General features: G+C 41.4%; 3 protein-coding genes across 4 annotated transcripts; 1 reads left to right on the forward strand and 2 right to left on the reverse strand.

Moving 5' to 3' along the window:
- Window positions 1-2496: 2496 nt before the first annotated feature.
- On the reverse strand, window positions 2497-10611 carry spz3 (Spaetzle domain-containing protein 3). Its single transcript, XM_065317461.1, has 5 exons — window positions 9841-10611; window positions 3736-3860; window positions 3421-3684; window positions 3238-3363; window positions 2497-3176 (listed from the first exon to the last, which is right to left on the reverse strand). Exons 1-5 carry the CDS (start codon window positions 10222-10224, stop codon window positions 3017-3019), a joined length of 1059 nt encoding a protein of 352 aa, XP_065173533.1. The 5' UTR covers window positions 10225-10611; the 3' UTR covers window positions 2497-3016.
- Window positions 5540-13451, forward strand: LOC135803775 (uncharacterized). Of its 2 annotated transcripts, none has more exons than XM_065317471.1 (5): window positions 5540-5808; window positions 12307-12410; window positions 12474-12604; window positions 12706-12829; window positions 13123-13451. In XM_065317471.1, exons 1-5 carry the CDS (start codon window positions 5760-5762, stop codon window positions 13441-13443), a joined length of 729 nt encoding a protein of 242 aa, XP_065173543.1. In that variant the 5' UTR covers window positions 5540-5759; the 3' UTR covers window positions 13444-13451. The 2 variants fall into 2 exon arrangements, with proteins under 2 accessions (XP_065173543.1, XP_065173550.1); XM_065317478.1 differs by lacking the exon at window positions 12706-12829 and adding an exon at window positions 12942-13059.
- Window positions 13452-13620: 169 nt separating this feature from the next.
- LOC135803757 (sphingomyelin phosphodiesterase-like) lies at window positions 13621-16228 on the reverse strand. The gene is made up of 7 exons (XM_065317449.1): window positions 16181-16228; window positions 15660-16116; window positions 15403-15599; window positions 14958-15335; window positions 14532-14899; window positions 14136-14478; window positions 13621-14075 (listed from the first exon to the last, which is right to left on the reverse strand). Exons 2-7 carry the CDS (start codon window positions 15823-15825, stop codon window positions 13725-13727), a joined length of 1803 nt encoding a protein of 600 aa, XP_065173521.1. The 5' UTR covers window positions 15826-16116; window positions 16181-16228; the 3' UTR covers window positions 13621-13724.
- Window positions 16229-16439: the final 211 nt, after the last annotated feature.

Consider the following 16439-nt stretch of genomic DNA (forward strand, 5'->3'; position numbering starts at 1 on the left):
AACTTAACCCGAATGCGGCGGCGGCGGCGGCGACGACGTGTGATAATATAGTGGGAAAGAAGGCAGCCGGCCCTGGAGTGCAGGGGGCGGGCGGGCGCGCTGGTGAACACGCGCCAGAAAGCTAGAAACGACGGAGAAAGATAAAGGTCCACATTTTGCGGTCGCCGCTGCCGGCCGGGTGGGGCGCGAACGTTTAAAAGCACCCCGCCGCCCACACACGCCCGCCGGGCGCCGGCGAAAGAACGCACCCGTAGGACACACGCGAGATAGATACGCGGAGCGTATATCGACTGCGACGGATCGTTTTCCGTATTAGGAGTGCTATCTACTCAATGCCGGAAACAGGAAATGGACCATGGACAGATAAAATTGCCAACCGGCTCATGCGGAGCGGCAGCGGCGGCGGCGGCGTAGCAACGCAACCCCCATGTGTGTGTAGGTGTGTGTGTGTGTGTGTCCTATCTGCGCGGAACACATGTACGCCGGGGATTTACCTATACACGCGACACGGTTACGGATTGCCAAAAAAGCACTTCGCATATACGTAACCGGCGCTTTTATCTTTATCTGCCGAATAAACGTACCAAAGTAGTAAAATAATGAAACGGGATAATAATAAAAAGGAGGAGGACGGGCTGCGGGCGCGCACGTACGTCGCCATAAAAACTTTAAAATCGACTAGTTCGGCGTGAGCTAAACGACGCCGCCGCCATCCGCGTATTGACATTGTACGAGCGCAAAAGCGATTCGATTATAAGTCCGTCGACGCCGTTTGCGCGCACCCAATTTGAACTTCATAAATTGACATGTATTCCTCAGATTACTGCTTGTTCGATCTTCAATCCGCCCGCCGACTCTATTACGGAATATGCTTGCACGGTTTAAAATAACATTACGCTCAAATTCACTTTTCCGCTTGCGTCTGTTTGTTTTCCGATACGCTCCGATTTCATTATACACAAACGTGGATAATGCGTTTCCACCTCACCTTTTAGCATGTGTGTGTTAATTGAGTTTTTGCACCTGGCGGTTGTCAAGAGAGTCGAAAAAAGTTTGCGTACGCGTCGACAAAGTCGCTAAATAAGCAATTTATATCGCATAAAATTGGCGTGCGTTTCTCTCAGTGGCGGGCGGGTTGTGTGATCCGAGATTTATGAAATTATGAAATAAATGTTGAAACTACGAGCAAAAACATATTATCGACGTCGTAAAACAATATAGTGGCGATTTTTTCGGGATTTAATGCCGGCCGTCTGCCGCCGGGGGGGGTGGGCGGCTGCGGGGTGCACGCGGTGGTGGTGCGGCTCGACGATGGGATATCGAACATCCATCCCGGCTATCATCCATGCACGTATCCGCGCCGAATGGCTGTATATTTATGGCGAGCGAATTTTACGAGACGGCCGCGCCGTCAGCCGCCTCCGAAACCGCCTCCGCCTCCGTGGGGGGCTAGCGCGCGTGTTGTTCCTTTTTTTACGATCGCGCACCATAAATACATAAATAAATTTTATATATGGGATTTATGCGCGACGCATAATGCCGGCGCCGGGTCAATTGCATTTGCTTTTTTCGATTAACAGATATTATCACCTCGTTCTGGGGAGCCCGGATAATCGACGATGCTCAATTTGGGCACTGGAAAACTCAATCCTTTTTATTGCGTCGAATGTGTGTAGTATTTCGTGATACCAGACGCTATAAACTAGAATTTCAAATGGGCACCATACAAGTGGCACTACGAGTACTTAAAAAAATAAACACGGCTATGATTATACTTCAGGTTAGTTAATTACTTTTTAGTTGATTATACTCTTCTTTAATCTGTTGAATATTTATTTGGCGACGCACGGCATTTTATATGGTCTGGTGCTGCACCGTAGGCAAATGCGCAGGCGCAAGCTCCGCCCCGTAAATAATGCCCGTGACTAAAGTATGCATTTTTCGCGAAATTTCATTTTTTCTACACTTGTACGCAATGTTTACAGAAACTATTCTCCTATGGCTTTATTATACATTTACTTTGCTAAAATCAATAAAACGGTTTGTTTTTAGATACCAGTTAAATAAATATCGTTATTATAAAATTCCAGGTAAAAGCAAAATACTCGTACAATATAATTAGATAAATGTATCTTTGAAACACTGTTCATTCCATTGTCAACAAGCAGAAATTCGCGAAAATATGTTTTTCGAACGAATTTACAGCCATTTCACGAAAAGAAATTAAATTATATGTAGATTATCTTATGTAACAAAGTTGTCCGTAAAATTCACATGATATTCAATTCAAATAAAACCCTCGACTCTCTTCCGGGAACCTCTCAGCGTTTCCTAATCTGATATTTCCGATGCAAAGCAACTCTGTGCTGTCCTCTTCAGTAATCTGGAAGAACAAAATATTGATCGATGCCAGCCCGGTGTGACCTAACAGGAATAACAGGAAATTCGCAGTCGCAGGATATTAGGGGGATCACCGGTCTAGAGGTCGCTACGTGATTTTAGTGAAAAATTTCTACATTTATTCGATATTCATAGAGCATACATTTAAAAACCTAATGAAAGTAAACTTAACGTAGATATGGCTTATTTAATGGTATTTGTTATCGGCCCTGCCGTTTCTATATCAAACAGGAAATGGTAACATGCGGTGACGCGTTGAATTCTTATCAAAATCTTAGCCTAGAAATCAATCTTAACTTACAAACAAAAACGCTGCTTCTGTTTCTTGTCCGCAACAATCATCTTGCTGATAATATTGCATAAATATTACACTAGATGCACTAGCTGCACGAAATGATCGATTCTCTTCATTTGGCAGTTGTCGATTGGAATGCGCATGCGCACTAGTGCATAAAATAAATAACGCGATAAAAGTTGCATAGATTTCCTTTTATATATCAGCGTTTTCTTCCTATATTTCCATTAGATTATTCATTATACTCGTGGTATTGATGAACTTGATTTGGCACTGTGCTCTCGAAATACTTTCATAGTTTTTTTTTGACAAAGATCCCGTCTAGATGGGATTGCAGCGGCATACGCAGCACGATGGGAAGAGGAACCAGTCCATGAAGATGCCCTTGCAGTCATTGTCGGGGTCGTAGGCCAACAGGCGATGCCATTTGTACTTTTGCTCGCAGCCACAATCACCCGAACAACGATTTGTCCTGCCCTTACTGAAATCAATCAATTTTTACTTTAATTTATTCCAAACAAAAAAAGGAAAAAAAAACTTACGCGCAAACTTCTTGATGTATAGCTTGTTCGAAATGTTGAGTATTGACAACTGCACGTATTTTTCCTGCGGAGTTAGATGCCCAGTACGGTGTCACAATCTCCACTTTACTTTCACAAGCATCAATTCTAAACAAAAATGAGTTTTATTCACTGTTATGCACAATGTTATAAATATTTAGTTACCGTCCGGTGTCAGAGGTGGAATTTCGATTGTTTTGTCGTGGTGGCCGTTGGTTGCCGAAGAATGCCTGCGCGCCCGGAATCGTGTGAATATCCGGCACTCCCGGTGGAAGATTCGCCTGTCGTTTACTCTTCCGGGACGTAGTGGATCCGTAATCCGTGGGCGGCGCCGGCCCCGGCGTGTATTCCGGCGGCTCCATCGTAAACTCACCGTACATGCGTTTCATCAACGCTTTGTTTTCATCAATGAACGATTCAATTCGCTCTCTACGACAGATTTTTTTATACAAATGCACAAAATTATTTTTTATCACTTACAAAGGATAGGAATTGCCAGCGGATGGGCAAAATAACTGCTGATAACGTTTTATACATGGCACACCACGAATGAACTCCCCGCGGAGCTCCAGCCCCAGTGCGACTGATAACGCCGTCCAGAGAATCTGCAATAAGCACAACCAGCGTAACGCAGCCATCTTTTCGGATGATGATGATGCGGATGAGTACAAGTGCGTGAATGCGATGTTAACTAAAGTGTGCGAATTAACACGAGTGTTCCTTCTATTTAAATCGAAAATATCACACAAACCACTTTGCGCGCGACGATAAAAATAGCACGCCGATTAAAAACCGCATCGATCGGTCGTGATATCCGATGATGTCGATTCATTTCACGTATTTACATACCGAATGTTTAATGAACAAATCAGCGCGCAATAAAAATCGCATGTGATGCCTCACAATTGCTTCCAAACACCGCTTGGCCAGTATAATTAAAACACGTATTTGTTCGAGTGACTGTTTAGGAATTCCCTTTTTCATCGAACCGTCGAGATGGCGAGAGATCTCGGTTCCGGATGAGCGATCCCGGTGCCGATCCAATGGGAAACAAAAAGCCTCACAATTGTTCACGCCGTCTTACGAATCGAGCGAGGAAAAAAAACACACGGATCTAAACTTCCAGTGTGTAAATCGCGCCTGCTCCATTACTAAATTAATTCCAGCATGAGTAACAAAACTCAAATAAGAATTTGTAAATTTATTATCGAATATCGTGAATGTGTGGCCGATAATGCGGAAATCGCTAAGTTGTTTTCACATCGTGATTTAATTTTTATGTAAATATCGCGAGCGACATGATGAATTGCGGCCTCCGACATCGAAATCAATTTATAATCAGATGTATGTGTATCGCACGCGCCCAAATTTGTTGATTGTTTATTGCTTTAAAAGTGTAAATAGAAATTTAAATCGAATGTGACAGTCGCGGTTGTTTGTGCACCGTCGCACGTGAACTTCGCGTCGCCGGGCAAAGGCCTTGACGCACCCTTAAGTCCGGGTATGATGTCTGATGGTATGACTTCCGGAAAGCGCGACTACCAAGACAACAATCGGTTTATAGGAAGTTTAATACAGATGATTGGAATGCACGTTTATTAATTTAATTCGGGCGCCGCCTGCGGTCGCGAAATTTATTTATTTCCCGAAACTCGTGTCGTAAATTCCGATTATTGTCAGTGGCTTTTAAGATACCACCGAATATTTCTATATATTTCTACACAGACCCATAAATTCCGGCTAAATTTCTGCAGGCGAGTCATCGTTCGACATTATAAAACTGCTTTCGATGTTAATTGCGTGCTGAAGCAACTCTTAATTAACCAGACAAGTTGTTTGTAATCACCAGGATGACACACCGCACAAGATTCGTCTTTCTTTGCGCCCCCCGTTCACATTCTAATCAATATTTAGCAACACTTTTCTACTGAGATGAACACAGCAGCGCGCTGGAAACCTGCACGACGCGTCGCGCATTCGTAACTAACTTTGCTAATTTATGAACGCGTGTTAAAAACATACAAACGGCGAAAGATGGTGTGATGGCAGATGAAAGATGAGATGATTTCTACGCTGACTTCCAACCGCCGCGGCGTCGGTTTATCATCGTTTACGAATGTCTTTCATTATTATTCACGCGCATCCACCGAATGTGGCTGCATGCAGAAAAGTTTACGTAATGCGCGAAATTCACGCATAGCCACTTCATGCATCGCTTTGTATTCGCGTACGGAATATAAATAAATTCACGCTCGGCTACAGCTGATGCTACTCTAATCGCAGTTGTGTTATATCATGAGTGCCATGAGCGTGGAGCAACATCCGAGATGGAAGCGATCGTCGCGAAGGTCGCGAACAAGTTGTGTTTGTAGCTGATGTGCTTTTCTTGCGCACGCGAATACGCGAACGAAACGAAATTGAGAGTTGTGCGAATCGAGACCGAAATCGGATTACTTGCACAAATGGACTGTGGTGAAGAACTAAAGAAATCATGTCTAGGCTAGATGAGCAATTACCGACACGAACACTACTCTTCCTTCAATGGTCGAATCGGTAATTGATGATCACATTACACACACACACACACATCTTGCCTACATCTTGATCATCGGCAAATGCCAAAACGAGATCGAAAGTGCGCGCGTAGGCTTTTATGTCGAGCTGCTCTGCTCTGCGGTGGAAAATCGGCGTGAGTCACTCGCGAGACATAAATTACGAGCTTGCTTCCTACTTAAATCCGCAGACAGAAGCACTCTTGGAAAGACCGCCATGCCGCGTATGTTGTGTAAACAAATGAATACGTTTGGCTGCGTTGTTTGATGTTGGCGTTCGTTCGCGTGAATTGATTCGACATCGATTGAGTAACAACAACGCTCATGCACTTAGCGCACACGTGCATTACCGTCGACGCTTTCAATTAAGCCGCGCTAGAAATAGACGCTGAATCGATGCTGACATTTTCAATTAGTTCATTGGCGTGAGAAAATACGGCGTTTCTTTCACTCGGGCGTGACTAACAAAATGTGCGCATTCGCACATTTGCACATTAATGTTTATTGCCTCTGGAAATACCTATTTAGTTGATAGTTTTCACCTAACACGTGATTCATGGAAAGTCATGGAAAGACTTTTTTATATTCGTGTGTAAATATTAGATGTAAAAAGGATTTTTTGACATACGCAGCAGGTAAAAATAGTTATTTTGTACTTTTTTTTGCGAAACTATTAAAATTTCGTAATATTTTAATTAATAAAGATGTAATTTTATAGTCTATTGTTTTTTAACGATCAAAATTTAATTCTCTGCGTGATTAAATGACCTATTTTACACACGCAATAAATATTATTTGCTCGATTCCTCATCGAAATCACGCATTGTGTGGTAAAATTGAATAAAAATGAAACCACAAGACACGGGACATCCAGCTGCGAGATCTGATCGGCGACCGTCGACCGTCCAACCGATGAAAAGACGAAGGTTATGCGCGCCGAACCCGATTCCATTCAAAAAGGTGAAAGGACCTTCTAACTGCTCACTTCATTTTTACAATTTACAAATACGCACACACACACACGTACACATCTGATACAAACAGCGAGCAAACCCATTCGAGTCGGTAGCAAATAAGCGCTGAACGAACCAAAAACAAAAAACACATCAAACGCGAAATTCGCGCAAATCTAGATTTGGTTTTACTTTGAGCGTATAAATAATAACAACATAAAGTTTTACATAAAAAAGATAAAAATTGAAAAAAATGCATTTCTAAGCTATAATTAATACACCTCGCATAATGCGCCATGAAAAAGTCGTAAACCATCAGAAAATATTCACAACATTCAAAATCCGAACGTTGGAAGGTTTTAATTTGTACGTTTAATTGTAATTCTTGATTGTGTCTGGTCGGCGTGTGTATGTTTATTGTGCGCGGTTTGCGCAATGCTCTTCAACGCGCGCCTTCAACAATAAACATTCATTCATCGTTAAGCCTTAACGGGCGAAACGTAATAAGTAATAACGCCGGTGTTTGATAGAATCGTAGTCAGTCTGATTAGCGAATTGGGTCGACGGCGACGATAAATCGCTCTCGCGCGTTGGTTCGCGGGCGCGCATTCTTCCGATATGACATTTTCGTAATCGCCGCCCGTTATTAATACATCTGTTGCAATTACGCCGCTCGCGATATTTCAATATGGCATTAAATAAAGCCGCGAATTGAAACAATATCAATTTACGGTGTGTTATTAATTCGATACGCTTGAACGCTCACTAACGAGTCGCGGTCATGTGATATTGCCTGCAAGAAACTTCTATTATACCATACTATAAAATAAAACGTTTTAGAACTCTCGTGCGTATTTATTTTGTATTTGGGATAAACAGTAGTCTTTTTCGCACGGTTAGCGAGACAAACTTTAACGTGGTACATAAATTAAAGTTTTTTAAAAGTTGTAGATGCGCACAAAAAATAGTATATTAAGTATCAAGTGGCTAAACGGGAGTTTTAGTCACGAGATTGATTAAGAGCGAGCGTTAAATCAACCGATGGTTTAATATTTTTGTATTTTAATGGTTTTGTGCTGCACCGTAGACAAATACGCAGGCGTAAGTTCCACCCCGTGACTAAAGTACAACCTTGGTTGTCCGTGTTTAAATTACCACTTTTTGTGTTTCAAAATCGTGGATAAACGGACGATTTAAAAGTGGAAGTAGAAAAATTTTAGAAAAAATAATTACAAGGTGTGTGGATAATGAATTACTGTTTCATGCGTGTAAAAACTAAGTCAACACATCTACACCTTCAAAAATGTCAATTATAACTGATATAAAAGAATAAAATCATCAAACTATTGACCTTAAATTAAAGTTTATTTAATTGGACATCAAACAATTCTAAAACTGCTTCGCTTAGAAGTCTGGACAGTTTAATAACACTTTCAAAACATCTATAAAATCATTATAACTGCGATTACAGAATGTGCACAAAAATTTCAATTTACGAAGGTAGAAATGCCTGACATAAATGCAGAAACATCTAAAATGATTATAATCGCTTGCCTAATTTCGCAATCACGTATATCGCTGGCAAAATTGCAAGTCTTGTCGCTTGTTTCGGTGTTTGTCTCCGTATAATACATAATAGCTGGTGTGGAAAGCGCTTAAACGCGCAATTACGACCATTATTGCTCTATGAACTGTTTATTGCGAACGCAGGTCGACAACAAGAGCATAAATTTGCGGTATTATGCACTGGGTACGACTTTAATGCACCGGCCGCGTCCAATTTGTGTCGCATGTTCACTGGTGGAATGGTCGCCAATCTAAACTTCAACTTCGCCTCAAGACCTAAAGACTTGCCAAGTGGAGAGACGTCGAAGCACGCCACGATACGATACCAATAGTTAATAACCGCTCGCAGACATGTACAAGCCCATTAATAAATAAATAAGTATGATTAAGACCGTATTGGCACTTATAATACCAACGCTGCAAATCGAAGCAATTAAACGCTTATTAAGAGTTTTTAATTAATTACACAAACGTGTTATTTTCTACACGCAGAAAATATTGACATATTTTTACTCTATCGATGGATTCAATTGAATTCGCATGATTCTAATCGTTTTGTTGTTTTTAATTTGCGCACAGGTAAAAATCTAGAAGAAAAAAAAAGTGCGATTCACGTCGATCGGCTGATGGATTATGCAAAGATGATGTCGATAATAATTGTGGACCTGTAGTCATGCCTAATTGCGCATTGCTTGCGCGGTGAATCATTGAACCAGTCGCGCTGACGGATTGCACACCGTGCATTAATCGCACACAATCATAATAATCATCGATAATTAACATAACTTTTATACGAGGTTATTAAACTTTCTGTGTGTGCAAAATAACTCTGCAAAGGTTTTTTGGTCACCTCATCAGAAACTTGCATTTTCGTTGCAAAAATCAAAAATTTTCGATTTTTTACCAAATTCATCATAAAAGTTGAAGAAACTTTGCTTACATAACACGGCATAAATATTTATTAACAATTGAATTCGTTACTCTGCGCACGTCACGATGAAAGAGACATGTCGCTTAATGCAGGCCGACGCAAAGCAAGACACGCGCTGCTTGCTGATGGCGGCGATTGCCGCGCGCTCCTAAGACACATTCGGAATTTCAACAAAAAAAAAGCTGCGATCCGCGCGACTCACAATGGAATTATTATTACACGGGGAGCGCGCATAAGCGGCGTAATACATGAACATGAGCAGCGAGCGCAAGAACCGCGCAAGCGGCGCCCATACCCTTGAGATTTATCGCAATTGCATGGAATAAAATTGAATTGAATGAAAGCTTGCGCAGCGTTCACAAAAATGTACTCACGAACGAGCACAAGAACTGTTCGAACGCGGCGAACAATGAAAAAACAAAGCATTTAATTTGGTCGGAAGGCAAATGAAATTATTTTATTTTATAATTAAAATTTGCTTGCATGCATTAATTTGGTGTTGTAATACGAGTACATGCATCATGCATGATGATAGTATAAGTATAAGTAATGCTTAACTGGCGTGGTAATGATGGTAACTTACAGGAATTTGTACAAAAGTGCCATTGTTGAGCTGCGGATAGGAATAGAGCGGCACTACCGGAACGCTGCCGTTTTTGAGATAAATGGGCCCTTGAATGGGGGTGACGGCGGGCTGATGCTGCTGGCGGCCACCATTAGCGGCGGGCGCACCATCATCATAGTAGTCGTAGTCAATCACGGCGTGCAATTGCGCCTTGGAGCCGCCGCCTTGGACGCGCGTGTAATGCGGCGTCGCGGGCGGCGGATATGTCGCCTCCTCAGCGTCGAAGGGTGTCTGCGGCCGTGGGTAACTATACGCGGCTGGCAGCGGTGGCGGCGGCTGCACGTACGCGGTCGCCGCCGGCGGCTGGTAGAGGTTCGACGCGGTGTAGTTCAGCAACGCCATCGCATGTCACGAACTCTTCTCGCACGCACTCTCTCGCGACACTGTCGCGTTCACCGTCCGCGCGCACTTTGCATTCGCGGATGTGTGCTGATGAACTTCGATGAACCGAACGAAAACTGCTTGAATCGCGGAAAAAATTATTTTTTTAACAAAAAGCGCACAATTCGGCAATAATTTTTTGTTTCGTTGTTTAAATTTCAATTCCGTACGTGGCTTGACCGTGTTCGTAGTCTACCGCACCGCACGCGCAGAAATATTGCCGGCGATTTCTGGCGACGGTCCAGTTTTAATAGCGTTCGACCTTCGTGCGAGAAATGCAAAGAGAACGAAATCCAAGTCGCGCGCACGACAAGACATAACACGGCGCGAACCTTAGCCGCGCACACACGTACTGGCAGCAGACATTAGCGATTGAACAACCAACACCCACGACACACCGACGGCCGACGCCAGGTCGCGATCACTCTCAATCGCACTGTCCACTCAAGTCACACACAATCGCGATCTTGATCTGTAACACGTATGCTCACGTCCGGCGTATGCTTTTGTCTCTTCGTGCGCTACTGTGGTGGTATTGGGCGAGCGTTAAACAATGCGCGCGCGCGCGCTGAAGAATGAGGAAGCGCGAGGAGGAAATAGAGCCTGTGATCCTTGCGTACTGGAGTTTTTGCGCGTTTTCGTTGTTTGTGCTCGGCAACAACTTGAGGTCGGCGGGCACAATCGAATTAAGAGAAGAAAAACCACACACACACAGCGCGCGCACGAAATGTCAAACGAATCGCGATTCGCTCCAACAGATCCACCAATTCCACGCGATCACACACAAATTCAACCACTTAACCACATTTTAATTACCTTCTCGCCTTGTACTAAATATCTCTCTAATTAGCACCGATTAAAGCGTCTTTTTACACATCACACTTGCACTTGTTACACATCAATCTTTCTGCGCGAAACAACGCTTTCACTTTTAATTTCGGCGGGCGATCAGGTGTGTGTGCATTCACGCGCGCGTTCGGCAGCCTCCTGACGTGTGACGTCCGCCGCCGCGAAGAAGAATCACGCGCGCTTCTCCTTCTTAACACACTTTTCTTTGTCCAGACGCGCGAGTACGCGCATCAAAGAGACAAAACCATCGCTGAAGGAGACTGCGGCTGGCCCATGATGACATGATTACATTCGTGCGGTTGTTGAACGACGCCGAGCAACAAAAGTCGACTCTTGTTGAAATGCGCTGATTTATTGATGCGAGCTAATAACTGAAGTTGGGTACCTACGACATATTCAGTTGCGAGTGAAAACGAGAGTTGCTACTTTTGATATTTGTTTATCGATGTTACGTCGTGACCTGATCGAACTTCTGACAACTTTCTTATAAAAGGAAGAAGATTTCATGCATAGCTCATATGCCACCAAGACTTTCTATTTTTTTTATGTATTATATTAACAAATTAACTTATTCCATTGTTGAACACTAAAAACAACAAAATTTCGACCTTTCAACCCTTGCTTTCGTTGAATATTGATTCCTGTTTTTAAAAAAATTATGTTTTGCATTTTTATAGAAAACTGCGTCGAATAAAGTATATTTTTCTGTAAAAACCAAAGAAATGTGTTAAACTTGTACGTTGAACGATGTTCTATTTGTTTTTTATGTTTTTATTTCTACTGTTGATGAATAACCGTCGTTGGTTGACTAAATTTATTCATTCAATAAGCATTGTTACTTTTTGCGACTTTTTGCCAACATCACTGCAATCCCAACGGAATCGAAAGCAATTCACGTCGTGTACCATTGCGTTCCAGTGCGCAATCAAGTGTTAAACGCGAATCGAGAATGAGCACGCGGAAATCTGAAACGGTTGCACTGGCGGATGAAGAAACACGCGGCGCGCACAAAAGAAATTTCGGCTAGAAAGCGGAATGCGTCTAGAAATGCGGCGTTTCGACAACGGTAGCGATGCAAAAACGTTTTTTGCACCAGCTTGCGGTTATCTGCGGCTGGTTTCGTCGTACCGCTATACAAACGCTTCGAAAATCACCACCGCCCGATTTACTATAAAAGATAATTGCGCCATGCAGTGGACATTCAGTTCTTCGACTTCTTCGCAGCATCGCAGCACAACTGTCTCGGCTTCTTAGCTACGATGATCCGCATTACTTTAACAACGTTGCTCTGCTTGCAGGTAATCATCAGACCTACCATCAAATGACAGTGCAATAAAAGTGAATTTTATTTTGTTCTCTAGGCTACCAAACATCTAGCTGCTCAACAAAGTGGTGATACTGCTCATCAAGGACCAGCGCATTTATTGGATGACCCAATCAGTGCTGAAACAGGATTTGCTAGCGCTGTTCAAGCAGGATCGAAATATTTCCAGTAAGTTTACTTTTACAACCAAATTTAAAAGAAAAAGTCAAAAACATAAAAAGTTAATGCATGAATTTCATTCAATAATAATAAGTCATTTAAACATATAGAGATTTATACATGGCTCAGGAATCACCTGAAGAATTAGAGTTTGGTCATGTGCGGGAAACACCACATGACTGGGAACAACGCTACGAAAAGATGAACCTGAGGAATTTAAAGCGACAGGGAAAGGTTCCACTTTTCTCAATAATAATAAACACAATTTTGTGTGGATTTACGGACTTGTTGCTTACTATTTGCCACTAAGAGCTACTAATTTTCATTTTCTCTGTGTGACTAACAGATATGCGCATGTACCCGAGAAAGATCACTACGAGATTGGGCACAAGCGAGGCAACGAGCATCATTTCATTGAACGTCACGAAAAAGCACATCCGCATGCAGGCGAATTCAAAACCAAAGTAGCACATTACTCAAAACCTTAAAAAACCATAATAATAAATAATATCTTTGTGTGATCAAAGGTAAGATGGGGTGACAAACACGGAGGGTACGGCGAACACTACTGGGACTACAACCATGATGGTCATCATGATGGTGACGGTGAAGAATCCCAACATGAACCGCAATATGCCGAACCAGAGATTCCACTTGCCCCAATCACTTCCTCTTCCTCTCAGAACAGCAGATACAAACGTGGACATCTGGTTGATTCAGATGTAGAATTCATCGGTGGTGAAGAAGGACGTAAAAAGGCCGCGCTCAGCGGGCCACATGGTGGAAACTATCGTAGACATCCACGCGTTGAACGAATTCGCCGACAGTTCGGTGACGAAGACTACTAAACTCTGTTTAAACTGTTTAAACTTCTGTTTTTCACTTGCTGCACACGCAGGGGCCAAATTTGTTGATTTTTGTTTTGAGAATCTACTCCACACTTGCATGATGATGCACATTGTTATCTAGTTTTAGATTGTATCAAATTTACTTATTACTTTTTTAATGAAAAACTAAATAAAATATTTGTTGACGAAAGCACCAAACAATTTATTTCATACAACGGGTACAACAACCGCATTAGGTGATATTTGTTTGATGGTAGGTGTGTTTGCTTGGTGGATATTTACTATTTCTTTGCATGTTCTTTATACTCCATCTGTTTCTGCAGCTGGTCACAGTAGGATGTATCCGAGTTGACTGTGTTGACAATATTACACACCAGCTTGGTTTGACAGTCCTTATCGCATCCGTTTGCCAGTGAAGGTGTTCCGTAGCGTACGGAATTTTGGTAGTACAGTTCCCTCAATTCGGCGTCCCTGGCTAGGCGTTTTGTTAGCAGATGCATGCTTTCTGGTGAGGCATCTTGCAGATCATATTCACTTCGAAGAGAGTATTGTTTCTGCCAGCGGGGACGTTCCCTCCAGTTACGGTTGGCTTCAGTTAGGTTTACCATATATGTTTCAAAATCAAAAATTTCCTGTTTGGGACCATAAAATTTTTAAATACAAATTTTTGATTGAATAAAATTTTAACTTACAAAATTGGTGGGATCCACAGTGTAAATTTTATAATTCGGATTGACGTCACTATAAGGTGTTAGACTACCTCCATTATGTGCAACTGAGATTGGTTTACCATCAAAAGCGTAATACAGATTAAACTCATCAATATGTGTGTGGCCATTGAAGATTCCACCGATAACATTGTGATATCTACGAATGATCAACCGGAGCTGCTCGGCCCATGAACTGGCCATTTCTGTACCTGCAGTGACATGACTCAGAATGTGGACTACCTCGTTGTTATCCTCGGCTTTCTGGAGTTCATCGCTGAGCCACTGCAGCTGGCCATAAGGGTCTTGATCATCGAGAACTAGCCAACTTAAAAAATAGATTCGGTGAGTGTTATTTTTAATTAATTTAAAGAACCTTACAAATTGTAATAGTATCCAATATTGCTGTTGATAGCAATAACTCTGAAACCTTCCTTGGGACTAACTGAATAGTATCCTCCTTTGCGCACTGTTTCCAAAGCTTCTGCAGGTAGGAAATCCTTCCAGAATTCAGCTGTGGCGTTAAATAACCATTGAATTGAAAATTTGCCTTTGTTCATGTATTCCGGTGGGTAGAGATTACAAGGGTGTACCTCATGATTACCCAAAATGGGAAATACTTTGGTAGGGCCAAAAGCATCTTTAAACATCCTCCAAAAGTGATAAATGTCTCTTAAATTCATGGTTTTTGAAGTTGCCCATAATTTATGGTAGATAATATCACCAGTAAAGTAGATATAATCAAATTTCTATAAAAAAAAACACAACAAAATTGAATTGAAAAAAGTAGTTGATTAATATAGCTACTTCATTTTTTGAAATATGGTCAAATGTGTCCTCAATGAAATAATCCGGAACATCACAATCCCGATAATCAGTCCAATATCCAGCCCGGTCAGCTGCATTGTCAGCTCTTCCACTGCTTGACATACAACACAAATGCTCCATGCATTTGGCATTACTCCCCGGTTTGTAGGTAGGATCAAAGTGAACGTCGGTAATCTGCAGGAAACGCAATTGCGCACCATCTTTGAAACTCGATGCACGTTTCGGTTTCGGTGAATCCGTGTTGATACTGATTGAATATTCAGGTTTCTGAACGTCTGTACACGAATAGGGTTGGAATAATATTGGACAAATCATTCTAGTATCATTTAGATTATTGATCAAATATAGAACAGTATCCTGAAAATATATAAAAATATTTTATATGAATTTTGAGTTTTTAAATTGCTAATTTTAGAAAACTTACAGAATAAACATTTACTAATCCATTACATTCATAAGCAGACATCAAATTTGCTGATTGAAGTACCGAGCATGCACCACGAAGCAATATATCCATATAACGTCGGTTAAATTTTAAATACGAGCGTTTATCGTTGATGATTTCGGTGACTAAAGTACAGGCTGTGCAATGCAAGCCATTATCCAGCATACTTTTCAAATCTACGCGTAAAATAAATCATATTTTATAAATTCTGCTTGTTTTCAAAGAGAATTACTCACCTAAAAGTCGAAAATCTTCTTGTAACATGTCACCGATCAAAGACTTCAACTCCAACGCAGCTTTCTCGTAGTATCCCGACTTGAGTTGCAATGCATCGTTGGAATGCAAACTCAAAATCATCAATAAACCTCCAAGGAGGTAACCACAACCAAATCTCCACCGCATTATTATTAATTTAATTAAATTTAAAAAAAAAACTTCAGTAGTGTTCAAAATTAAAACCCGAATTGAACCAAATTGTTTGCTTTACACCTCGAGCGATAATCAGCGTAATGTACTCGTAAATTATTTTTCTCCTCGGTAATAATCAAAATTGCTGTTATCGCACGATGAATCTTCTTGCGACATTCACCTGGGTGCCATATTTAAATGTGAATATTTACCTTCGAGTGCGCGAGCTATAAATTATGGCTAGCTACCCACGAATTTTCGGCTTTGCATTTTTTAAATTTCCCACTGTAAAAATAATAACTATAAATACTATTGTAATTAAGACAAGTAAAATTTGGCTGATATATACAGTTGATTTTTGTCTGGTACAAGTATTGGATATGCATTTAAATGATTTATTGGTGGTGAAACGCTTGTTTTTTAAATGGTATTTATAGTTTTTGGCTTGGGAAACGTATTGAGAAAGGAATACAGAAAATTCATGGAAAAATATGTTTTATTGCAAAATCTCATCGGGTACACTTTGTATTTAAGTAAATTCCTCTTTAATTGGGTCATGATAAGTTCGTAATAATACTTGTTTTGGTGTAATTGCTGTTAAACGCAAA

This window comes from Atheta coriaria, unplaced genomic scaffold (assembly GCF_025399875.1).
Source record: "Atheta coriaria isolate IRGN ID8LTWV9N9 unplaced genomic scaffold, Caltech_Dcor_3.1 hic_scaffold_1_pilon, whole genome shotgun sequence".
NCBI classification, from domain to species: Eukaryota; Metazoa; Arthropoda; class Insecta; order Coleoptera; family Staphylinidae; genus Dalotia; species Dalotia coriaria.